Source organism: Peromyscus maniculatus, chromosome 1 (assembly GCF_049852395.1).
Source record: "Peromyscus maniculatus bairdii isolate BWxNUB_F1_BW_parent chromosome 1, HU_Pman_BW_mat_3.1, whole genome shotgun sequence".
Taxonomy (NCBI): Eukaryota; Metazoa; Chordata; class Mammalia; order Rodentia; family Cricetidae; genus Peromyscus; species Peromyscus maniculatus.
The window spans coordinates 101,191,079-101,218,478 of NC_134852.1; the positions used below are offsets into that span (position 1 = coordinate 101,191,079).

A 27,400-nucleotide genomic window follows, 5' to 3' on the forward strand; every position below is an offset into this window, starting at 1 on the left:
TCTTCAGGTAAATTTTATTAGGGTACACAGTATAAAACACCATAGACAAGTACTGAGGGTTGGGGGTATTTCTGTCTTTTAGAAGTGAATGGGATCATTGAAGAACAACAGAAGACTTAACTTATATACCTAACTTTGATCTAAATGTAAAGATTTCCCTCCCTTCCTTCCCTCCATTTTGAGACCAGGTCTCAGTCTGAGTACTGTGTTTAAAGGCATGTACCACCATGCTTGGCAAAGTAACATTCCTTAAAAATTGAAGGAAACTTCAGTATTACATAAATTGGATAAAGTTAGTTTAATTAAGACACAGTGTACACACAATGGGATAACAGCTAACATTTGGCTTGGTATTTTTCTGTTTTTAGCATTGACATGCATCATCATCCTTATAAAAACCTATTAAAATGTACTTAGTAGATAGTCTTGTTGTAGGTTGTAAAGGTGGTTGCACACCTTTAATACCAGCACCCAGGAGGCAAAGGCAAGAGGCAGGCGATTGCTAAGAGTTTGTGGTCAGCCTGCTCTAGAGTTCCAGGCCAGTGAGAGCAATATAGGGAGACCCTGTCTCAACCCCCTCTTCCTTTAAAAAAAGAAAGAATACACTGACATTTTATCCATTTAATTTATTTATCTTGCAATGCTGGAGATTGAACCCAGAGCTTCAAAGAATACTAGGCAAGTATTCTACTACCATGATAAGTCCCTGGCCTTGACTTTTTTCTTTTTGGTCAGAATACATTTAACTTTTAGATAGTAATAAAGAACCTTGACTGGAAGTCTGGAGAAACTCCTTAGCTCACAGAAAACTTAGACTGGGAAATAGACTTCTTTGAGAAATATGATTTCTATATATATATATGTAAGTTTCTATTTGCAAATAACGACTTCAAGAGGGAACTCACCCTCTGGAGTATGGGGTCCTAGCCTTTTCTTGGTATGACCTTAGGAAAATCCATTGCTTAGCTTGCTTATCGTCTAAATTATCTCCTTCTGCTATTCTGTGATGCGATATTTGTGCTTCTGGAAACTACGGTCAGAGACAAATGGTCTATGAGCTCTTGCTTTATTTTCCATCAGTGTTCACTCCCATCTGCTGGTGTGTATTATTACTTAAAAAACAATTAGAGCTTGTATATCTTGCTACTGTTGGCAGGGAGAGATGGCGTTTTTTTAAATGTGATTTTGTTGAAGGAAAAAAATGGCTAACAAATTGTGAAATTTTTTGTACTTTATTGAAGCTATTCAAGTAAAGTGAAAATATTTGATGGTAAAAGTCTTCCTGTAGCCTCTTTAAACACATCTCATGTTTGCTTTGTAAGATCTTACTCCAGTCTCCTGGCTTGTCAAAAAGGCTTTCTATTCATGCATTAGATTGGATGCATTTGTTTGATGAAGAACAGGGCTTCCCAATCCCAACTGTCCAGCTGGGCTACACTTGACCAACCATAGCAATTGCAATAAGATTGCACCCCATACCTCTGCTGGGGTGTTTTTATTTTTTTGTACTTACAGCACCTATTCCTGAAAATAGGGACTGTTCTATTTACTTCTGAATACTCATGCCTATTGCATAAAAGTATTTTCAGTAAGTATTTAATGCCTTTTACGCTTGTGTTTTGTTTCTGAGAGAGGTTCTCATGGAGCTGGAGGCTAACAGTGATCTTGATTGATTCCTGATCTTCCTACCTCTACCTTGAGTGCTGGGTTTATAGGAGTGCTTCACCACAGCTTCTTTTAATATGCCTTTGATGATGACATGAATCCATGATGCTGGCCTAGTGAACTCTTCAGTCTCCAGTTTTTAAGTGCTAATTTGTTCATGGATAGAATTAATGTTTCAATTAATGTTGAAAGTATTCAAGTGTGATATTGATCTTAAGTTGGTTGAATTATCAGTTCAGATAGTTCATACCAGAATTGTGATTTTGGTTTTAGGAAAAGGTAAAAGGTAAAAGCAATGCTTGTAACTGTTTTCATAGATTAAATGATCTACAGTGATTAATTGTCCTGTATGTTTTTGGCTTTATCATAATAGAACACTTGAGAGTATATCAGAAGCATCATTAACCCATCACCTTGTGCCGTGTTTAAGAGAGAGTAACAGCTTAGAATTAGTTAAGTGATGAATTATAGATTATTGCATTAACCTTATTTTTATGCTTTATTTTATTTTAATATAACTATAGGAATATAAGATTTGTTACTAAGAATCTTTAGTTTGCTTGTTGGAAGGACTGCTACTGCTGTGTTTTGTGTGTGTGTGTGTGTGTGTGTGTGTGTGTGTGTGTTGGAGGATATTATTTTAAGGTATGTTACTTTCGTTTATGTTGCATTTGTTTAGAAGCTGTGTTACTGTGCCTGTTTAAAACACCAGGTGATGGTCTAATAAAAAACTGAACGGCCAATGGAGAGGCAGGAAAAAAAATGGGGCTGGCAGGCAGGGAGAATATATAGAAGGAGAAATCTGAGAGGAGAGAAGAAGTAGCCAGAGAAGGAGGAGGATCCAGGGGCTAGCCACCCAAGCTACCCAGCAAGCTCCAGAGTAAGAAGGAAAGAAAAGGTAGACAGGAATAGAGAAAGCTAAAAGCCTAGAGGCAAAAACTAGAATGGGCTAATTTAAATTAAGCTGGCTAGCAACAAGCCAAGCTAAGGCTGGGCATTCATAATTAAGAATAAACCTCCATGTGTGATTTATTTGTGAGCTGGGTGGCAGGCCTCCCAAAAGAGCCAAAGAGTAAAAAATAAACAACAACACACACATGTGTGTATGTTGTACAACAAGAAATTGCATATATGTTCTTAATAATCCCAGAATTCAGGGGTACCTTTTCAAAAAATGTATAATTGCTTACAGAGGTTTGCACTGAAATCTCTGTACCTGTGATAACTGCTGGCAGAAAAGAAGGAGTTTGTGTTCACTTGGCGGTGAATGTTCTGCTGGCTGTTAGGAGACTGATGTGCTGCTGCCTATGATGTTAGGAGGCAGATAGTACAGCTAGTTTTTAGTTGACTTATTTCCTCTTCCCCTTGGTATTTGTTTGTTGTGAGTCCTCTAGTGATTGAACATTAAACAACTTACTGGTATAGTTTATAATCTTTAATTATATTGAGTATGTAGTTACACCTAGAAAATTTGCCTTCCAACATTTGTTTGTTCCTAGTTTGTTTTCAGCTTATCTCTTTGGGAAGGAAGAATTTTGGTAGCATTTCTTTGAGGTTAGACTAGGAAACTGATTTCAGATTGTAGTTGCTAACGTTATTTCAGTAAGCTGCCTAGGGGAATTTGGGCTTTGATTTTTAAGGACAGTGACTGTACTGGAGATTACTTTTCTCTTCTTGAAAGAGTCTCATGTAGTTCTGGTTTGCTTATTTGGAGCTTGAGACACGGTCTTCTAATGGAGCACAGGCTGGTCTGGACTCACTATGCAACCCAAGTGACCTTCAACTCTGGCAGTGCTCCTGACTCAGCCACTTAAGCCCTGAGATTACAGGTTTGTGTCCATGCCTGGCCTGGTTTGCTACTGTGGTGTCATTTCCCCCTTCAGCTTTCAGAATGGGAAGGTATGTCCATTTTATCTTCCCTGTTTGTATGTTTTCTTTGGAGACAAAATCAGCTGTGTGATGACAAAAAGTTAAGGGTTAGAAAGCAATGTTTTCTTGTTAATTTTTCTTTTCTTAACAGTTTTTGTTGTTGTTTGTTTTTTAAGACATCTCATTCTGAGATAGCCTGGAATTTATTATTCATACTAGGTTAGGTTGCTGTGGAAATTGTGGCTATCTTGCCTCTGCTTCCCTAACCCTGGGTTTACAGGCATATGTCACTAAGCTCAGCCTTCGTAACTTTTCTTTATGCCACTATGTAATTGTCCTTAGCTGATTTGGAATATATGTCAGGTATTAAGTTTACTTCAGGGTTTTAGATTTTGTACACTTAGTCTCTCATTTAATTTTGGTTTCATTTTGTTTTTGCAAATTGTTTAGGGTTTGTGTGTGTGTGTGTGTGTGTGTGTGTGTGTGTGTGTGTGTGTGAGAGAGAGAGAGAGAGAGAGAGAGAGAGAGAGAGAGAGAGACTGACTGACTGACTGACTGACTTGTAGTGAACCAAGATACTACTTTTGGATAGTTTTTGTAGCCTGTCCCAGAATCACTGCATAACAGAACTGTTATGGTAGGTGCTGATTTAGAAATTACTTGGTAGTTGCAACCAGCAGAGTTTGAAAGCTGTCTAGAGCAGCTGAGGATGCAGTGTCTTGACTTGAAGCTGCTATACAGGGAGAGTTCCATTTATTCTGTACCATAAAACAGCCTTTCTCTTAGTATCTGCTGAGTTGAGTTTGTTCTGTTATTTATGATTTTCTTAAACTTACTTGTCAATTAAGTCTTAGAGTTTCTGAGTCATTTGGGGATGGGAAATACATAAAGCTTTTAAAATGTGTCCTCTGAACTTGGGTTGAATAATATACCACCTTCTTTATTTTAGTTCATTGTAGTCAGAATGAAGATGATGCCAACAGACAATTAAACCTAAGTTGTAGTTACTGCCTATACTAGAGTTAGGTTTGTGAGAGTTAAAGAGAATATATGGATTTTAGGATAATTAGGGAAGATGATAAGAAGGCTTACACCACTGATTATTGGGGGGATCTGAATATGAATCTATGTTTCCCTTCGTTTTTGGAGTGGGAAGATTATTGTTTGAAGATTCTAATTCTACCATCACTACTACTGTTTTTCACTCTAGTTAGGCATGTATTTAAAATGGGACAGTGGAGATAACAGCTTCTCTTGCTTTGTCATAAGCTTTGCAATAATCAGAAGACTAGGATGTGAAATAATAATTATGTGAAGAGACCATATGGGTAAATATTTTGCTGTTTTTGCAAGTACCCATTTAAGCATTCCTTTGTTGGTGAAAAAAAAATGGGCCTTAGAGAAGGTTTTGCAAGAGCTACTAGATTTGATAATATTACATGAGAATGAGGGGAAACTAGGTAATAAAATATGCTAAATAAAAACTATATTAATTTTTAATGGTGCTTTAAAGCTTGTGAAATAATCAAAATAGATCTTGATAATTGAGCAGGGATGTTGTGAAAATTAAATACTAATTTCTTATTTTTTAAATATAGGTATTGAAATTCAGTGATTAAGGCAGCCACAGAGCACACCTGTAATCCTAGTACTTCAGAGGGAGAGGAAGATCAGGAACTCAAGGTTACCCTAGGCTAAATAGAATTAGTTTGAGGCTAGCTTTGGTTGCATCAGACCTTATTTCAAAACAAATAAAAAGAAGAAACTAAATGGCTGAGATAGCTGAAGACATAATGGTAAGAGTGAATTTAGAATTTGATTCTAGCTCTTTCACTCATTTTGGTATGTTTCAGTCCTGTTACATAGTACAGTCATGTCCTATGGAGATGAATGGCATGTACTTGGAAGAGTTAGGAGAGCCTAGAGCAGAGCGTTAAGGATGGTGAAAGTATATCTTTATTACTATTGAAGCAGAGATGGAGTAGCACTTAGGACAGACTATTAAGTGAGAGTTCAAAGACTTCTAACAGGGAAGATGAGGTTTAAAGGACGATGTCACAGGAAGCTCTAAAAATAGACACCTCCATGCTTGCCAATTCTAGTCATTCTAAAAGGTGTCTGACAGCAGCAGTGAAGAATAAGCAGGTTCCAGTACTCCAGTGTCTGTCAAGTTAAGGAAGGCTCACCTGGAGATGTAGTATGCCCCGTAGTAGTGGCATATAGTTGAACAGAAGATTTATTTGAGGATCCTTTGACAAAATTACTCTGGAAATTAGTTCAATATTGATATTGTAGAATGGCAGTAGGAAGGTGATTAAGTTTTCTTAAAGGTGGCTACTTGTCTGTACTACTTAGGGCATTATTTCCTCATGACAAGCCAACAAGAAACGTAATATCCTTTTGGGAATTTAACAGACTTTTCAAATGTCATCCATAGATAGAATTTGGTTTTTGAAACTGTACACGTGTCATCTATTTGGTTACAGATACTTACATGAAAGCGACAGCTGCTTTTATTTTGAGGTCCTGATTATTAGCGTTACTGCAGTTGTTACTGTGGTTGATATACACATGAGCTGAATAAAAGTCCAGAGAAGTATTATGATGTATTACTAGCCAGCCAGCCAGCCTTCCTCCCTCCTCTCCTTCTCTTCCTCCCTCTTACTGTCTCCCTCACTCTTTCTTTCTTTCTCGACAGGGTTTTATTAGGTAGCTCAGGCTGGCATGGGCTCACTATGTAGATCAGAGTGGCTACACAGATATTACAGATACTTGCCTGCTTTCTCTCAAGTGCTGAAATTAAAGGTGTGTGCCCCCTTTCCTGGCCTTATTTTCAGATATTTTAGTAGCAGAAGCATGCTTATGAAGGTGTCTTGTATTAAGTGATAGTTGAAACTGACAAACCCATAATTACCAGCAAGTGTCCAAAATGTTACTATCTTTCTAATTTTAATACAAGAAATGCAGTACCACTTTTAAAAACATACTGCGTCCTCTAATTTCTTACTCTGATATACTGGATTGATTTTTCAAAACAGTGAATTGATAAATAACACATTATTTTCAGTGATCAAATTATATATATATTGCAAAATAGTGTCTCATCCTCCCTCTCCTACATAGTGGTTTTTGGAGGATAATGTTTGAGGGTCTCATGTAGCTAAGGCTAGCTTTCAACTTGCTTTGTAACCAAAGCTGGTCTCCAACTTCTGATCCTCCTGCTTCCACTTTCAGAGTGCTAGGATTACAGATGTACACCACTGTCTAGTTTATGTGGTGCTGTAGATGGAAACCAGGGCTTTGTGCATAGTAGGAAAACACTCAACCAAGTCTGTCCTCACTCCAACAAATATTTTTTGATAATCAAAGCTTGGATTTTTAAGCAGGTGTATTTTTTCTTTTAGTTCATGTTACTCGAGTATCATTTTCATGGAATTTCTAAGTTAAAAAGTATTCATCAGCTTAATTTGGGCAGCTTTTAAGACAGATACACATTACACGATAAATGCCTTTTTAGAAAAATCAAGGCTAGCCTGGTCTACATAGTGAGTTCCAGGACAGCCAGGGTTACACAGAGAAACCCTATCTCAACCACCACCACCACCACCACCACCACCACCCCACCCCCCCACCCCCCCACCCCCCCACCCTAAAAGGAAGAAAGGCATTTGTTCAGGAAAAAAAAAGTTTTAATGTTGAGTTAGGTGGGTATGGGATATAGAATCAGAGGACTTAATGTGGTTATAAAATGTGTGAGGATAGAGATTTTTGCACTGTTTAATTACCTTTTGTACAAATTCAAAAGGTTCACGTTTTAACTCATTAGGAAAAATACTTTAGCTTTATTTTATAGTGATTTAACAATGTGTTAAAACTGCTCATGCTTTCCACTTATAGAGCATTAGTTCAAAACTTAAAGCCATATAGATAGCCTATTTGCTGCTTCAAATTTCTAGCTGCACCTGCCATTTCAGCACTTTGAAAGGTGTTTTTAAGTCAGTTTTACTTTCCTAGTGATCTTGGTGCCTGCTTAATTTATTACACTTAATGAAGTGTAATAACTGGCTCGTGTTGATTTTGACTCACTTAAGGTACATTAAATGTGTGTAAAATAATTGAGACTCCAATGTTTTTGGTTACAGTCTGAAAAATCTAGAGGCTTTGCAAAATCATGTAAAGAAGATACAGTTAAGAGTCACTTCACTTGGCAAAGACAGGATGCTACTATGCTTCCTGCTCCGTGGAGTTGACATCCATAGGCATGGCCCACTAGTACTTGCTGTGATAACTAAGTCTCTATTAGTACTCTTTATTACTATCATGTAAAAATAACAGCCTCCTCCAGACAAACCCCTATCTCTGTGCTATGAAATTCTAGCAAATACTGCCAGCTGCTATGTATTTGTCTTCCTCCCACTAATAGACTCCTGATTATCTTTCCCTACCAATGTATAAACTCACCGAGGTAGAGGATTTGTTTGTCTACTCTTCTGTATGCCTAAGAAATTATTTGGTCAGTTATTCTGTACAGTGAATATTTGTAGAATAAACAGATTTCTGTTTCTTCTGAGGTTTGCAAAGCTTCTGGAAGGTAGACCATAGATTATCATTTACCTGGTTGCACTGGGGACATGGACTAGTGTTTGTGCTTTCTGGGTGAGGGAGAGGGTCAGAGAAGCGAATTAATCCAGCACTCTTTCTGAATACGCAGATTAAATTGTTAGATGTGGGAAGTGCTTTGATTCCCTGCTTATAGGGGCTTGGACAGTACAGTGATCTGGGCACAGGAAAGAGCCTTTACTGGTTCCACTCTTCCTTCCTGGAACTCACAAGCGGGGAGATGGGCATCACCTCTGAATCCATATATATTTATATCATATGAGCACATCTATCAAGTACAGTGTTCACATTGTGCAAGATAGGAAATAGATTCCTGACATTTATTTAACAGAGAAAAGGATGCCTCTGACTTATTTAAATGAAACAGTCTTGTTTTGTTGTGTTTTTTACTGTATAGCTCAAGCCAGCTTGGAACTTTCAATAATTCTCCCTCTGCCTCCCAAGTGCTTACATTATAGGCTTGTAACAGATTTGGTTTGTTCTGATTTTTTTTTAAGTGTAAAATATTTTTGGACATAAATGTAAAAATTCTAGTATTTCCAACTCCCCAGCTCTGAGAAGAAACATGCATCATTTGCCTGGGACTTTGTTAGCAGATTAGATGATTTTCAGGCAGTGCTTTCTTTAAAAAAAAAAAAAAAGGTTCAGCGACTAAGGTGAAATATGTTAGTGGGTAGGGCGAGAGGACAAAGTACAGTGAAGAATCGTGTGTTTTAGGAAGACTAGGGAAAACCCAAAATACAGCACTCAGGGCAGAAAACTACAAGTACCCAGGATGGGTTGGTGGTTTATCAACTCCTTAGCTACTTGTGAACTTTCACTAGGTTAAGTGATAACTAGGGTGACATAATTTTTGTCCCAATTGGTTCACTTGTGAGGGAGAATACAGCATAGGGACAGGTAGAAACCAGGACACTTGGTTATTCACATTTTAGAACATGGTTTTCTCTAAATTGACCCAGTTCCACATACATCTTCAGACACTTCTAAAAGTTGTACAGTACTCTCGTCTGTGTTTGCAGAGCTTCTCAAACTCTGCTTCCCTTTTATTGGTCTTGTTGGGACTTGGGAGAATTCTTTCTAAATTGAAAGAATTTCTACATGCCACCCCTGCAATATTCCAGTTTAGAGCTCTGGTGGAGGTAAGTATAGTACTCATAATGTACTTTCAATGGAATATTTTTATTAATTCTTTAGGAGTTTTATATAATGTATTTGGGTTATATTTGTTCCCCATTTCTCCCAATTTCGTGTCCTTTTTTTCTTTTAAATAACCAGTTGAGTCCAGTTTGTACTCTGCATATATTATTTCTGGGTGTGGTCATTTCCTGGAGCCTGGTCACTCTACAGGCTGTACTGAATAGACTTTAGTTTGCCTAAGAAGTTGGTCTTTGTAAATTCCTGTTTCTATACGGGACTGCTTTTGAGAATCCTGGGAATTAGTATCTCTGTCATCAGACAGAGTTACTAGTGAGATTTTAGAATATAATAACTTTGTAATTTGGCATGTAAAATTTGAATTTTTTACTGTTTGATATTTAAAATATTTTCTTTCCTGTAGGAGAGATTGTAATTCTGAAACTTCAGATCTTCAAAGAAGAGAGGAAAATACCTTTTGCTTTACCAAGATTTATTATTATTATTTGATCTTATATCACTTTAATGTTTTCATTTTGGTTTCCTGTTCAATTTAAATAAATACTTTTAAATTCTTAAATTAAGTGATGGGTTTTTACTCTTAATGTTTGATCTTGCATTTTCTGATAAATTGAAAATTGGCATGGAAGTCTTTTGAGGCAGTACTTGCGAAAAATAAGGATTCTGTGCAGTTCTTATTTGTAATTTGGGGCACGGGCGTGTAGATTTGAAAATCACTGCTTTAAAGTACATATAAAATCGAGCTCATATTCATGAGCCTGTACTCTTCTTGCCAGTGTCTGTTGTTTCTCTGGTCAGTCTGCCACCCAGTGGTAGGAATATAGAGTTCACCAGAACACAAGGGAGAAGCTCAGGGGGTGTATTAAGACTGCAGAGATGGCTCAGAGGTTGAGAGCACTGTCTGCTCTTCCAGAGGTCCTGAGTTCAAGTCACAGCAACCACATGGTAGCTTACACCCATCTATAGTGGGATCTGATGCCCTCTTCTGGCACATGCAGATAGAGCATTCATCTACATTTAATAAATAAGTAAATCTTTTAAAAAAAGTGTTCACATAGTAATCAGAAGCATTTTGATAATGTGAGGACAGGGACTTTGAATTAAGTATATAATTGCTGGATACTTAATATTTTGAAAATACATGTTTTTCTATAAAGCATCTTCATAACAAACCTTTTGCTTTTACAATTTTTTTGTGTGTATTTATGATAGATCAGTAAGCAAAGAAATCAGTGAAATAATAAGGGATAATTTTAAGAGACAGTAAGTTAAGCTGATTTGAAGAAAGTGTTTCTGTTTCAATTTTAAAATTTAAGGCAATAACACAATGACTCTCCATTAACGAAAGTAATTTATTTTCCACTTTTAATATGATTTGGCTTATGTCCTGCTGTGATTGGCCAGCTCTTGGTATGTAATATCTCAGGGGTGGCTTTGTGCACCTGTCTCCATCTGAATGCTTCTTTAAGTGTTCGTTTAAGTTCTGCTTTTCTCTGCTTCAGATGAGAGAGAGAGCAGTCAGTTCTCAACTAGATACACACCTTTTTTGGAAGCATTTTCTGTGTCCTAGTGTTGAGATGGAGGCTTTGTATTAAGGTGTTTTATACTGTGTCACTGTAGTGACAGGATAGGTATGTGGAGTACTAAAAACGTGACAGAATGTTTGCTAAGTTGCTAACACGGTTCTTACAGATTATCACTGCACCAGAGCTTAGGCTGCTTAAGTAGAGGATTGCTACTTTGTGCATACATCTTCTGTGTTGTACTTCACTTCTTTGAGTTGCTGGAATCCAGGGCCTAAGTTGTAGAAGGCAGGCAAGCACTCTCATTGAACCACACCACAATCCTCATATAGTAATTTCCTTCAGGGCATATTGTGTTGGATGCTGGCAACACAGTGAGATAGACATAGTGCTGCTTCTGCTCAGCTCGTTTTAGAAGAGAAATGCACACATACTTCACTGAGATGTGGTGTTATAATTGTGATGCATACAGGGAGTCAGGGAAACCATGTTCCCACCTTCAGTAACCTCTTGCTCCTCCTGGGTTCTATGCAAGCCCCATACATATGGATAACAATGGACACAATGCAAGACTATTTACCTTTACCCTCCAAAACCTCATTTTAAGAGAGCAATTACATGTTCTTGACTTTGTATATAGCTATTTGCCATGAATAAGTGTATCACATACACGTGCATGCACATGATAAATGTAATTGAAAATTCCCAAAATACATACCATCCATTCTTCTACACTTGATCTTAGCCAAAAGGCTGAGAAGCGATACCATCCATTCTTCTAATATTGAGACTTTTTTGTTTGGTCCTTGTGTATGGCTTCAATCTCTTCAAGGTAATTTAATTGCTTTTTATTTCCCATAGTGCTCTTACAATCCGTATTACTTGAGGTTGTGTAGTATATTTCCAGAAATATTTACTGAATCTGTATTCAGTTTTTTACATTCTTTTTCTAAAATAGTTTTCTTTAATTTGCCTTTAGTATATTCTGAAAGCTGAAACTTGCACTGAGGGAGGTCTAGTTAATGCATTCTTGTAAAAAAGAATTTTGCTTAAAATAACATAGAAGTGGTGGGGCACATGCCTTTAACCTCAGTACTTGGAGGCAGAGACTGGCAGATCTCTTTGAGTATGAGGCTAGCCTGGACTATGGAGCAAGTTTAGGACAGCCAGGGTTAATCAGAGAAACCCTATCTCAAAACTAAAAACTAAACCAAAACAAAACCAAAAAAACCCAAATAAAAGCAGATAAGAAAATTTGCAGAAATTTCATAGTAATTTGTCTATTAAAAAGATCTTGGGGAGAAAGGTTATTTCTGTATAGCATCTATAAAAATTACTAAAAGGATTGGGGCGCTTTATTAATTAGCAGGATAAATATAATGTCTATTACACAGTTGTAGAATTACTTGTTAATTATTATTATTTTTTAAATGATGAAAAAGTATATTTAGAATTAACCAGCTGGACTCACTTTAGATGATTCCAATTTTGTTGGCAACATCCAGAGCATCATAGTCAGGAGCCAACTGAACATACCATTCTTCTCTCCGTTAGGCCTTATGAGGGTATTGACTTTGGCCACATCAATGTCATAGAGTTTCTTCCCAGCCTGTTTGATCTGGTGCTTGCTGGCCTTAACATTCACAATGAGCACAAGTGTGCTGTTGTCTTCTGTCTTCTTCCTGGCTGACTAGTGGTCAGGGGAATTTGATGATGGCATAGTGGTCAAGCTTGTTTCTCCTGGGCATGCTCTTTCTAGGATATTTGGGCTGCCTCTGGAGCCACAGGGCCTTGGGCCACAAGAAGGTGGGTGATGTGTGGATCTTCTTTTTGTGGACATCTTTCAGCACTGCCTTCTTGGTTTTCAAGGCCTTCACTTTGGCTTCAGCTTTGGGAGGGGCGGGAGCTTCCGTCTTCACTTTCAGTGCCATCTTGGCGAAAAAGCTCTTAATTCTTATCCTGTTCATTTTGAGAACACAGTGACAGAAATAGCATACCTACTTTGTGCTAACAGTGATGTTTTGCCTACAATTAAGATTTTATTTTCTTTCTAAGATAGGACTGCTTTATTTTAAACTGGGGTCTAGAGATTCCTTAGGGCTGCCATTGTGAAAATTGAGTTCAAAATACTGACCTAGTCATTGAGTAGTGTCCTTCAAATTATGTACTATTTATTTGAGACTGGGTCTCTCTATGCAGCCTTGGCTATGCCTGTAACTTGCTATAGACAAGGCTGGCCTTGAACTCATAGAGATGCACCTGCCTCTGCCCTCTTCTATGTGCCAGGATTAATGGTGTGCATCACCACACTGGACTAAATTCTAAGCTCTTAAACAATGGAAATCTTGTTTTTTCCTACCTTTGCCTCACATGCTGTTTTCTGTCAGGTTTGTCTTTTCTGCTGTTGGACATAAGTTTCAGAGTCTTATGTAAGTAGTTCAGCATTCTCTCTCTCTCTCTCTCTCTCTCTCTCTCTCTCTCTCTCTCTCTCTCTCTCTCTCTCCACATACACACACACACACACACACACACACACACACACACACACACACACACACACACGAGACATGAGGAGTGTTTGTTGTAATCCCAGAGATCACACAGGTACAGGCATAACTCTTCTATGTTAGCCTTGATTCCATGTGTCAACACTGTAGACAGGGGTTCTCAACTATAAGGGCCCCATAGCAGATATCCTACATATCAGGTATTTACAATTTATAACATTAGCAAAATTACAGTTATGAAGTAGGAATGAAATAATTTTATGGTTGGGGGTCACAACATGAGAAACTGTATTAAAGGGTCACAGTGTTTAGAAGGTTGAGAACCACTACTGTAGAAGGTCAGTTCTTTTGTATCTCTGTATTTGGACAAATACAGTGTATATCAGCAGATACACAACTGAAGTATGTGTTCTTACTGCATGTTATTAATGTTTCTTCTCTGGGGCTTTTGCTTAAAAATGGGTAGACTGTTTTTCCCTAGACAGCTTTTTTTGTGTTACCTTTTAATGAACTAATTCTGTATAATTAGGCATGTCTACTACATTGTGCATTATAATCCTTAGCTTCCTAGTATTTTTTTACCAAGTTATCTGGTTATTTTGTCTTTTTAATACCTCGACTCTCCCCTTCTTTCCATATCTACTTAGCTCAGTACTTAGTCTGTACTGAGTGTTGTGCAGCCCATCTTTTTAAGAGCCATTACCTTGTTATTACCCTAAAGTCTGGTAGATTGTTAGATTGCTTTCCCAAGATATAAATTTGCCTGTATAAATAATGTTTTTGCTTTTGAGACAGGGTCTCACATGTAGTCAGGGGAGCCTTGACCTCACTGTGTAACTCAGGCTAGCTTCAATTCATAAATTTCTTGCGCTGGTTACCCTGGTGAATATAGGTATGTGTCATCATGCCAGGCTTAGCAAGTATATATTTAAATTCTAATGGAAGTTATATGAAAATACACACTGTATTCTTGTATGGTATTCCAAGCTTTAAACATAATGTTTTAGCAGTTACATGCTTTGTGATCCCTTTCAGAAGAGCTAGATGTGTAGGAAATATTAGGATATTTTCAAACATTTGACACTTAAGACTAGGGCAAATGTCCCTTGACATATATACTTCGCTTTGGTTTAAGTCTGATTGCAACTTCTATATTTACTAAATACTTCATTTTTGCTATATGATAACGTGTTCTGTCCCCCCCCCCCTTTTTTTTTTGTTTGTTTTTGCTTTTTTGAGACAGGATTTCTTTGTGTAGCCCTGGCTGTCCTGGAACTCACTATGTAGACCAGGCTGGCGTTGAACTCAGAGATCCACCTGCCTCTGCCTCCCAGGTGCTAGTATTAAAGGCATGCATATTCTGCTACTTTTTATATCAAAATTCCAGAAGCTGTTTCTTATCCTAAGTTGTTATTCTTGGTGAGCATTGTTCCATTTATTTGTATTCCCACCCACAAAAAGTTCCAAAGAATGGGGATGTAAAGTGGCATTTAATTCACCACTTAATTGTCTTCCTGGCAACAGACAAAAACCTGAAGGAACAAAGAGGTTATCTTTTAAACTTAACTTTTCTGGAAGTGATAACATTTGCTGAATGGTATGTTTTTGGGCAGCCTCACATATGTTTGTAAAATATAATTTGTTAGCCAGAGTTGTTTTGATACTGTCCACTGAGTGGCTTTTTTTTTTTTTTAAACATGGAAACTCAAGACCTTTGCATTTCAATTTTGAATGCCACTGACTGAGCTGCCTGACTTACTGAAGATGAGAATACTAAATGTTTTTGCTTAAGTTTCTGAGGTTGGTGTAGGGAAGTCTAATTAGGCTGGTGGCCTTGGGCTAGGAATTTGGTTATAAGATGAATTAAACCATTTGGTAACTGTTCAAATTTTTTTGTACATTCTGAAAAATACAGAACTGTTGTTTTATGTTTATACTATTTTTCTTATTTTCGTTGTTAAGTAGTTATAATTTAGGACTTGTTTTAAATTGGGTAGTTGCTTCTGGGCATGATGATACACATGTATAATCTCAGTGTTTGGGATACTGAGGCAGGCAAATTATGAGTTTAAGGTTCTCTTGGGCTACATAGTGTGTCCTTGTCTCTTAAAGTTCTTGGGCATCCTTTCTATGCGTTTTTTAAATGTCCTTATCATTTACAACGATTTTGTTCTAGACATAAATCTGTCACTTAGTTCCTGTGACCTCCTTACAAGAGACTGGTCTATATAAATAGAACTAATATCTGGTTTCTCAGATTCTAATTCTAGTTACAAGTTGGGGAATTGTATTGATAATAAAGGCAAGAACATTTTGTTTGGTAGTTGATAATCCCATCAACTTTCTGTGAGAAAAGTGGTTATTCACTGTTGTAAATTTTCTTCATGACATTAAATTCTAGAAATTCTCATTATCTGAACCTACATGCTGCTTTGTTGTTGTTTTTAGTTTTTGAGTGTGGGGGTTTGGAAATTGTTAATGAAATGTTGATGAAGGACTTCAGATTTTATATTCTTGAGGTAAATTTTCAGAAATTTGACATTCACGTCAACTTTGTTATAGAGTTTTTGTTTTCAAGAAATACATCTCCTGGGACTGTGCATGGTTGACAAATACCTTTAATTCCAGCACTTGGGAGACAGAGGAAGGTGGGTTTCTGGGAGTTGGAGGTCCGCTTGATTTACATAGGAAGTTCCAGGCCAGCCAGGGATACACAGTAAGATCCTGTCTAAACACACACACACCCCACACCACACCACCACCACCACCAACAACAACAACTGGATTCAGAGTGGGACAATTAATAGCCATTGAAATTCTCAAAAATGAGAGTTTTGTTCAAAAGTTTGCTTTTGATTAGTTACAGGTGGAGAAAGCATTTTCCTTTCATAATTGGTGCCGTTAGGTAGAAATTTCATAAAGGAAGAATTACCTGTGTGAAGAGAGTGACTGGCTGAATTAAGGAACTGTGGAGAAATATAGTAGTTTCTACAGCTCCTCACCTTAATAATAGTTGTATCACTTTAGTTTTGCATTTGGTCTGTTGTGATATATAATCTTATCATGAATTCTTACTTCATTTTTCTTGTTTTGTTATATGAGAAATATTATCTTGCAGCTTCTGGTGTTCTTTCCATGTGATTGCTTCTAAGCCACGTAGATTTCATAAGGGTTATAGTGAAAACTTGTTAGATGTTCTTTACTTTGAAATTTGAAAATTGTATATTATGGATTTGGGTTTGTTTTTCAACTTTTCGACAAGATCAAGTAGCTGTAACCTGTTGGTTTAATATAACTAAGAAACACTATTTTGAGTGGATGGATTCATCCTCCTTCCTTCCTTTTTCTCCCATATTGCCTATCTTCCTCTTTTTCCCCTTTCTCTTTGCCTATTTTTTTTTTTTGTTTGTTTGTTTTTTGAGATAGGGTCTCACACTAGCTCAGACTGGCCTTAACTTCTCTATGTAGCCCGCCTTGATCTTGTGACAGCCCTCTTGCCTGGACTACCGTGCCCAGTTAGGTGCTTTCTTAAAGTTAAATATATATCCAGGGTATGCCTGTAATTCCCAGTACTTAGGAGACAGGCAGGAAATTGGAGGCCAGCCTGATCTACATGGAATGTCAGGTGAACCTGGGCCAAATAAGTATACTTTCAAAAAAGAAAGTGTACAAATACATACCAATGTGAGTGTATTTATTTAAGGAATATGAGTGACTTGTATATGCGTGGCATTGTTTCAGGCCTCTAGGGAAATAGTGGAGCACAAAGCAACTCTTTCCACACAAAAATGAAGAGTTTAGAGATAGTCAGTAAACAAATTCAGATGAGTTAAGTAGTAACAAGTGTATAGTGGAGTAGGTATGATGGCATGGAGGTACAGAAGTGCCCTAAGTATTTGTTAAGATGAATTAATAAAGAAGTTTATCTGGTAAATGTGCCCAATTTCAGCACAGATTTATAGAAAGAAAGTGAAAAAGCAGATATCTGGGAGAAGAGCATCCTTCATTATTGGCAGTCTTAGTTGTGGTGGGGGTATTGGTTGTGCTTTGCAGAATAGTTCACTCCCACTTTGATAGTCATGCTGACAGCATTCCTCAGACTTTGTGGTAGCCCCTTCCTAATTTCAGATTGGGGATTCAGAGTCTCCACACTGAGATAAAAAGAGGTAGACTTTTCGGAGGTTTAGGAGATGGGATGAGAAAGCTTGACTTACTGATGTGTAAAATGTGTATCTCTATTAACAGATGTAGAAAGAAGAGGTAGGAGGAATACTTTTGGGCAGTTTGATGGCAGGTTTAACTTTGGAAATAACAAGATGCCCAAGGGGGCGCCCGGGGCGGTGGTGCACACCTTTAATCCCATCACTCTGGAGGCAGAGGCAGGCGGATCTCTGTGAGGCCAGCCTGGGCTACAGTGTGAGTTCCAGAACAGGTGCAAAGCTACACAGAGAAACCGTCTCAAAAAACAAACAAACAAACAAAAAACACAAAAGAAGAAAGACAGATGCCCAAGGGGTTGGGGAAATGGCTCAGTTGGTAAAGTGATTGCTGTACAAGTGTGAGGATCTGAATTTGGATTCCCAGCACTCCTGTAAATAGCTGGACATAGAGGCGGGCACGTTTTACCCTAATGATGGGGGAATACAGAGGCAGGAAGATGTCAAGGGCTTGCGGCCAGCCAGTCAAGCTGAAACAGGTTCAGTGAGAGACCCTGTCTCAAAACACGTGGAAAGCAATGGATAAGACACCTGGCATTGATCTCTGGCCTATGCGTATGCCCACATGCATGTACATTGTATGCATTTGATCACATATCCACATGAACACATACACAAGTCACATACAACACCAAACCAAAAAAAATTAATGATATTTTGAGACAATGGTTTACTATATTTCAGAACTTGAATAGTTTCTCAAGGTAGCTTCTGGAAGGATATAGAAGAAAAAAATCTAAGGATATAAAGCTAAATAGGAGGAAGGAGGTGGGGACAGAAGTTTAGTTTCTTAAAACCAAGAATCAGGTCAGACCAGAGCCAGGTGTCATAGGAGGCTGAAGCAGGAGAATCATGGCTAGAACCAGCCTGGCTATATAGGGAGACTCGTCCTTTAAACAAGGAAGTAAGCAGTCCTAGGTAGGCTTTGGCCCAGCAGATTATGTTTGGAGTAAAGCAAGCATTAGGCATTCAGTGCTATAGAACAGGTGTAAATAGTATGAAGAAGGTTCAGAGAAGGCAGATTGGATTCCTTCATTTTTTTAAACTCTCAGAAGCCAGACCTTTCACACTCAAGTTGAATTTACTGTTTTGTTTTTGTTACAATTGATCTGGGTGGTTAAAACTTTTGTCATTCAACTGTTCTGTAGGCCTTCTGTTTCATTATGTGAGGCTTTGTTCTTCAAGCCATATTGGCTTTGGGTAGCTATTTGAGTTGTTAGCAAATGTTACTAATTGGATCTACTAAAGCAAGCATTTTAAAGAATTGCAAGCAAATAACTATTCTTAGTTACATTGTCATTTCTTGCAAGCAATCAAGGCCAAGTTAGGTCATTGGAATTAATGTTGAGTCATTTTCCATTAAACAGTTAAAGTGAACAGTTAATCAGTCATTAATAAAGTGAATTATTAATTAGTCAGGTAGTTATAACATCTTTGATATACATTTTAAAAGTAAAACAAATCATGTCTGACTCTACCTTTCTATTCTCTAGAATGGGTCTTAGTTTGGATTTCCTATATTGAATTTGCCACTAAAAATTTTAAAACAGATTGTAAGTAAAACTCTGCAGTCCAGTAAGAATTTTATTTTTTCCATTTTGGGTACTCAAGCAGTTGTGTGCTAGACTATTTTATAACAATGCTTTTGCATTTGAAATAAATCAAATTGGAACTTAGGCCAGACATGGTAGCACATGCTTAATCTCAGCACTCAGGCAATTGAGTTCTCTGTGAGTTGGAGGCTAGGCCTGGTCTATATAATGAATTCCAGGATTCCAGTGCTACATGGAGAGACCCTGCCTCAAACAAGCAAACAAATAAATAATGGGTAGAGAGACCTGCCTCAAATAAGTAAATAAATAAAATAAAAATAAATTTGGAACTTTAGCAGTATGAATTATTTTTAATTTGGAAACTTGAATGTTTTCAGTTTTTGTCAGAATTAGCTAGCTGATAAGAATAGCTACCTGAATTAACTCAGAAGGATTGAGGGGGAACAGGAATGAGCCATAGTTTACATAAACTAAGATTTCTCCTGTCACAGACATGTCTCTATTCCTTTCCTGCTGGTACAGACAGCACCACAGAGCAGACACTTGTACAGGTGGCCAGCCTTCTTCCTGCTCAAGCTTCTAGATAATGTGATTTCTTTTGATAGATTTTTTAAAAAAGAAAAACATACAGATTTAACTCTAAAGGGATGAATACAGCCAGAATTGTAACGTCAAAAGTTATAGGCAGTAAGGCTGCGGTAAGTCCTTAGTGTTCCAGAGCAGTTCCTTTTGAGATGAATAAGGCTTCTGACGCTGAATAATGTCACCTAAGGGAGCTGACTTAATATTCTGATACTGATCATTTATGTAAGACTAACGAGTACTACTCTGATTTACTCTCTATGAATTTATTTATTACCAGTTAATTGTATTGTGTATATGTGCAAATGTGCATGCCACATAAGATTGAACGTGTGTGTGTGTGTGTGTGTGTGTGTGTGTGTGTGTGTGTGTGTGTGTGTCTAGGTAGGTAGGTAGGTAGGTGGGTGGGTGGGTCGGTCGGTCCAGCTCTCTCACACTTTGGGTCCTGGGTTTTAAACTTGGGTTATCAGGCTTGGTAACAAGTGCCCTTACCTGCTGAGCCATCCTGCTAGCCCTCCTGAATTTTAACAGTTTGTCCAAACTGTTGTTCTACTTTGTTCGATTTTTTTTTTATATTCGTTACTGCACTAGCAGTAAATCAAAATGAGAGAATAAATTAACCTTTTTCTTTTTAAATTACAGACCTAATTCAGTGTACAAATGAGATGAATGTGAACATCCCACAGTTGGCAGACAGTTTATTTGAAAGAACTACTAACAGTAGTTGGGTGGTGGTCTTCAAATCACTCATTACAACTCATCATTTGATGGTGTATGGAAATGAGGTAAGAATAACTTTTTTTAAAGTATTTTATTATTGTGTGGGGTGGGAGGTTGGTCTTCAGGGGTCAAACTTAAGTCATCAGGCTTACAGGGCATCCACGTTTACATGCTGAGACATCTTGCCAGCCCAGGAAAAACTTGAAAAGTATGTCAAAAATGTATGGCAAAAGTATGCCAAGTATATTGATATGATTACTGATTATTTAACTTGCTTTGCTCATTGAAACTTTGATGATTACTCCTGCAGCTGAATGTAGATAAAAAGAGCAAGTTGTATGGCCAAAAATAAAAATCTTAGATCCTGCAACTTGAAGAAAAATGGTGAATAATCTAGAAAGTAGAACATAGGTCAGAGCACACAGGACTTCAATAATGAAATGAAGAAGCAGAGATAATTCTAAGCATTAGGCTTCATAAGCAGCACTGGTTTTTACAGTCTTCATTTATAAACTTTATGTCCATATCTACCTGATTATCATCATCATCATCACCATTATCCATTGAGTTACTGTCTGACTGCATGTGGTTGTCTTTGGAAATACTTGGCTTAGTGGAGGATTATGCTGTTGAGTACTAAAGTGATGTTTTGCTGAGAGGGACTGATAAAGAATGTCTTCATCATAGAGGGGTTCCTGGTGCCTTTGCTGCTCAGAAGGGTAAACCAGTAGGACCTACATAGAGGCCTTGATGGATTTTCTGTCTGGAAAGAATCATCTTGTTTTCCACAACAGCCTATCAATCACTGTTTGGTTCTTAACCTTGAATGGGTTTCTCAGCTGCTCTATTTACTTGTGACGTTACATTTAATGAAGCTGTTGTGCAATAATTGAATGAAACTAGATAAATCTATATTAATAATTTGGAAGGAAAAGATGCATCCCAAGATAGTTCTCAAGGGGATGAGAAAGGCTTTCTTATCCTGTTAGATTTCTGAAGATCATGGTTTTCTGATATCTGTCATTCACTTGCTATCTTTTCTTAGGCTTTTCAATCAGGGGAAACTCTGCTCTTCTTTGACAAATACCAATTCAGCATTACTAAAGTCCAGAATTAAAGAGGAATTTTCCTGCAGCTATATTACTCCAACAAATCTTAATTCCTGGCACATTTTTGTATTCCCTTCTGGTTGTTTTTTGGTTTTTTGAGACAGGGTTTCTCTGTGTAGTTTTGGAGCCTGCCTTGGAGCTCGCTCTGTAGACTAGGCTGGCCTCTAACTCACAGAGATCCTCCTGGCTCTGCCTCCCAAGTGCTGGGATTAAAGGCATGCACCACCACATCCCAGCCCTCCCTTCTGGTTCTTGTCTGAAAGTGGGTTTTTGTTTGTTTTTTTGTTTTTTGTTGTTGTTTGTTTGTTTTGTAGCAGTAATCATACTCTGGATACAAAACTGTATTTGGCTTGTTTGTGTGTTCCGCTTATTATAAGTATCACCATGTTCTGTTTTGTTTATCATCGTCAAATAGTTTTATAATCCAGTTTTTTTTAATAATTTATTTTTATTTTATATGCATTGGTGATTTACCTGCATGTATGTCCGTGTGAGGGTAACAGGTCCCCTAGAACTGGAGTTACAGTTGTGAGCTGCAATGTAAATTCTAGAAATGGAACCTGAATCCTCAGGAAGAGCAGCCAGTGCTCTTAACAGCTGAGCCATCATCTGTCTCTCTAGCCACCCCCCCCCCCTTTTTTTTTTCCTGGAACCCTCTTTGTAGACTAGGCTTCTCTGTAGACCAAGCTGGCCTTGAACTCAGAGATCCACCTGCCTCTGCCTCCTGAGTGCACCACCTCTGCTTATAAAATTGTATTTTTTTTTTCAGTTTCCTTAACTAATATCCATACTGGAAATTGAGCTTTCAGATTATTCATATTATAGCATCATATTGAGATTTGTTTGTCGTTTTTAAAAATCGGCAAGTGCTGCCTGAAATGTGTACTAGGTAATCTTGCAGCAACTGTTAAGGACATGTGTTACCCAGTTGCTTTTAAACTCATTCCAGCCACTTCATAGATCTGATTGAAGTGTTAGGGTATGCTAGCTTAAATGTAACTCAAAACATTTTGGCCTCAACTACAATAGTAGTTTCTACTTTTAACACAATGTGTTTGCTTAAGGGTATTCATTCTGAAGAATTTCAGGAGCCACAAATACAACCAACTCTAATACCAGGCAAAGAGGCAGAGTATCAGCGTTAGTTTTCAGATGTTGTAAATGAGGCAGTGGTACTGCAAACCAGTATTGATATAAAGGAAAATAGAAAGTTGACTGCTGTTTCTAACAGTTGGCCAACAGATAGGCGAAAGAGCATTTCACTGTGCTTTGTACGTAAACTCCTGTTTACTTCCCCTAAAGCAGCTAAGTGTGCGCCTTGCTTTGCTTCTCCCATCTCTCTCCCTGCACTCTTCTTTCTCTTTTTTCTTCTCAACTCAGGTTTATCCACTGGCAACTCTGTCACCTCTGACAAGGTGTACATAGGGTTCCTTTATGCTCTGGTTATGGGAATACCATAGAATGGTAGCTCTTATCAGGAAAGGAAATAATGTTTCACCCTAGAACATTTGTTTACAACTAGAAGAGATCTGCTATTACCTGGTAGGTAGAGGTCATGGCTATTCCTTGTAATAGATAGGATAGAATCAAGGGATGATCTGTCCCAATTGCCACTAGTGTTAAGGTAGAGAAACCTGGACACACAAAGAAGAATCTCTAAAGGTTGATTCTGTCTCAGGGTCTTAACATGGGATAGCTAGTTACTCCTATCTTATTTTCTGCATAATTGGCTTGAACAAGTCATTTCTGTCTGCTTTACATTTCTTGTCAGTATTATGAAAATAACCTAGGCTTCTCATGACTCCCCTTTGCCCAAGAGAGTTTTATGTGATCTCAGGTATATGGGTATATAAAATATGTGTATTAGGTTTAGTGCAATGGCTTATTGGGTTAAGACACTTGCTACAAGCTTGGCCCCCTAAGTTGTATCCCCAGACCTCACATTTTAGGAGGAGAGAATAACTGCACAAAGTTGTCTTCTTACCCCTACAAGTGGGCTGTGGTATGAGTGTACACATACACACAAAATATAAAAAAAATGTAAAAAAGAAATTAGGTATACAGATCCTATACTTTATACTGATAATATACTTTATATTGATAACAAAGTATAAAGAAGTATATTTTAAACAATTTTATATAAAACTTTATCATTCATTAAAATACCAAGTTGTATGTTAATGGCATAAATATGATCTCTTATATTTTCATAAAGAATTAAATTGTGGGGCTAGTAAGATAGCTCAGCAGGTGAAAGTGTCAAGCTTGACACCCTGAGTCAGTACATGGTGGAAGGAGAGAACCTGTTCCTGCAAACTGTCCTCCGCTGACCCTCCACACATGCACTGTGGCTTTCTACCCACCTCCTCACTCTACCCCCGCACACATCATGAACACACAATGAATAAGGGAAGAAAGTTTAAAAAGTAACTTAAGTCTTGGATAAATATTTGATATTGTAGGATATAAACATCTTCAGAGTTTTTATAGTTGATTGATACATTGATTTTAGAATCATCAATGTTGAGAAAGCCCCTTCTCATTATACATTCTACAAAATGGCAGAAGTATGCTTAGAGATGTCTCAAATTGTTAGAAATTTTTTTCCTAATCTTAAACCAAATTTTAAAAATCATTTTAAAAATTACATGTATTTCTGTTTGTTTGCATGTGCGCACATACACTACCACACATGTGTGGAGGTCAGAGGACAGTTTCAGAGAGTAATTTGTAGTCTCTGAGTCCTTTCACTGTAGTCTCTGAGGATTGAACTCAGGTTATCTGGCTTGACAGCAAACACCTATACTTGGCTGGGTCATTTCAGTGGCCTTTAATGTTTTTTTGTTGGAAACTTGAGTTAACAACTCAAACAAATTTTTTTAAATCAAACATTCTGACACAGTGACATCTAAAGATTATTTAGATGATATATGCTGAGGAATGACAGAAAATATTAAGAGGTTTCTTTGTGGGAGCCCATTTTCAGGTTCCTTGTGGCTTTACCCAGCAGGTCTGCTTAGAGAGGATGATTGGATCACGGACCTTAGTGTAGGTGTCTGAGATGGTCTGCACTTGGCTGTGCTAGGGGGAGGTCTTTTGCTCCACCCCTTGGCGTTTCTATAAATACCCTAGGGCAGAGACAGTCAGGGAATAGGTTCCAGGCCCTCTCCAGGCTATCATGTATTCTCTATCTGTTCATCTCCACAATCTAAAGTCTTCTATCTAATATTTCCTGCTGCTTGCACTCAAGAAAACTCTGGGGAACTGTGGGGTTGGTGGGTAAATGCCCCACATTTCTTTTTCATAATTATATCATGATTGTATAAGAACAGAAAATTTTGTCTTGTATATGTGAAGTCACAGAAGTTCATGGCACACAGTGGTCTCATCTGAGCGAGACATTCAGGCAGCATTTGTTGGTGTCCAATGGTGTGATGGCATGCACAGAGCAAAGTGTGTGTGTTATGTGTTCATAACCAAATGAGTGCTTCCAGAAACACTGGATTTAGTATGTTTTTTATTTTAAATTAATTTTGGTTCTTGCCCATGTAGAACCCTTTTACTGTTGCCAGAATTTTCACAACTCCCATGTTCAGTTCTGTTAACCATATGCAGTCTTACCCACAGTTTAAGAAAGAATACATTACAGCATAATAAATTGTTGGTGACTAAAATTTGTAGATAAAGGTTCCAAACATTTTATCACAAAAAATTTCAAGCAAAGTGAATCAGAAAGACTTGTATTAATTGCTATGTACCTATCAGGCAGCTTCAACATTACCAATATATTGGCATTTTTAAAATGATACTTTTAGGATGGTGAGTTCTGAACTACACCAAATGAGAAACTGTGAAGCCTTGCTATTTGTCAGATTGGTGACATAATGCTTGAGTTACTAGGTCGCTTTTAGAGACATAAATCAAAACTTCATTAAAGCCATGAGATTTATTACTCCTAAAGACTTGTCTGAAATGTCTTGATATAAAATACATGTTATATTAGAGTATGAAGGGAAGAAAAATTGTTATGAAAGCCTGTAAAAATCACAGTTATGATGTTTTTATGTTTTTAAAACAGGCTTTTTTCAGGATAAAGATGAAACATAGGTCTGATTTATAAAATGCTTGCTTGTCAGTTTGGGGTGATGTCATATGAAGGTCAGACAGGGGGACAGTGTAATTGGTAGTAAGCTACTACGTGTTTGAAAACAGTGGGGAGGGGAAAGGGAACCCGAAGAAGTGAAATGAGAGATGTTCCCCTTTGTGTGTCTGGAGTTGTATTGAAGTACAGTTAGGGTAACTTTGGAGAACATTTTGAGGTGTTTGGAAGAGATGTAATAGCCTAATAGTCCAGCCTAACGTATATCCTGACAATGATTTGCATGTGGATACCAAATACAAAGATGGTAATGTATTGTTAATAGAGAATTTTAGGAGGGACTAAATATCTATAAACGAATAGCTATGCATTTGTTGGAACACTAGGCTATTTATAGTAGATGTGTAGTAGGGGATCATTTTGTTGAGTTGTACATATTGAAAAAGTACTGTATGGTACTTCTGTAAATTAATTTTTAAATTTTTTTTAAACATTTATTTATTTATTTATTATGGATACAGCATTCTGCCTACATGTATGCTTGCAGGCCAGAAGAGGACATCAGATCTTATATTACTGATGATTGTGAGCCAACATGTGGTTGCTGGGAATTGAACTCAGGACCTCTGGAAGAACAGCCAGTGTTCTTAACCACTGAGCCATCTCTCCAGCCCTGTAAATTAATTTTTAAAAGTGTTTTGTTTGTTTGTTTGAAACAAAGTCTTGCTGTGCATTCCTGGCTTGCCTAGAACTCACTTTATATCATATCCATGGCTATTCTTGAACTTGTGCCAGTGTCCTGACTGTTGAATTGCATGTTTGTACACCATATCTGACTTACTTTTTTGTTGTAGCCAGGGCTTGCTTCAGATTCTTCTTCCTATTTCCTTAGGCTCCTGAGTCTTAGGAGTGCATTACACTTAGTCTGTAAATTTCAAATATAGTATAAAATTATATCAATGTGTACATACATAAGTTGTCAGAAAGTGTGTAGAAACTATGCCTGCTTCAACAAAGTAGTCACCTTTGGTGACAGATGGAGGAAATGAGATTAAAGAGCTGTGTTTTCAATGGAGTCCATGATGCTGTGATTGTATCATAAACTCTGAAGTGTGAGTAGTTCAATGTATTTTAACCTAATCAGTGGAGAAGGAAGTCTCTTTAACATTGTCTTGTATGATTAGGAATATTTTGTTTTTTAAAAATCACAAAAATTGGACCTCCAAAAATCCAGCTATTGGAGCTAGAGAGAGAGCTTGGTGAGCAAGTGCTTGTTGTGCAAAGGTGGGGACCTGACTTCGGGTCCCCAGAGCCCAGGGCTTAAGATGAAGCTGGGAAATAATATGTAAGGCTCTGTCTAAAAGAAAAAACAGAGCTGCTGAGACAGTTCAGTAGGCAGAGCCACTTGCTACCAAGTGTGAGGATCTAAGTTTGTTCTCTAGAACTTGCATGGGGGAGTGTGTGTGGAGCTGAGCCCCGGAGGTTGTCCTCTGACCTCCTCATATGTGTCATGGCATGTCATACAAAACAGAATAAATAAATGAGTTAAAAAGTACAGAAATGATCTGGCTATTCTTATGTGTCCTACTATGCTATAGTAAAGACAAGTATTGATCATAGTTTATAAGTGCTTAATTCATTTAATTATTTTGACTTTAGTATTGCAGGTGCGGTCACCAGGTTGTAATAAATGTCTGTACTGATGAAAACTATTATGTTTTTATGTTTATGTGAGGATGGGAAATTGAAATAAGCTTACTGAAATAGGTTAACCATCA

The 27,400-nt window shown here is 37.6% G+C and overlaps 1 protein-coding gene and 2 pseudogenes across 21 annotated transcripts in view; 1 reads left to right on the plus strand and 2 right to left on the minus strand.

The window, feature by feature from the left end:
- The window catches only part of Picalm (phosphatidylinositol binding clathrin assembly protein), a 91,374-nt gene that overhangs the window by 13,729 nt on the left and 50,245 nt on the right, over positions 1-27,400 (plus strand). For all 21 annotated transcript variants that reach the window (XM_076546957.1, XM_042279174.2, XM_042279197.2 and 18 more), the window contains exon 2: positions 20,337-20,479. In XM_076546957.1, the coding sequence (XP_076403072.1) occupies positions 20,337-20,479 (143 nt within the window). The remainder of the gene's footprint in view (positions 1-20,336; positions 20,480-27,400) is intronic.
- Positions 11,445-11,600, minus strand: LOC121827058 (U2 spliceosomal RNA; annotated as a pseudogene).
- Positions 12,308-12,766, minus strand: LOC102918207 (large ribosomal subunit protein uL23 pseudogene; annotated as a pseudogene).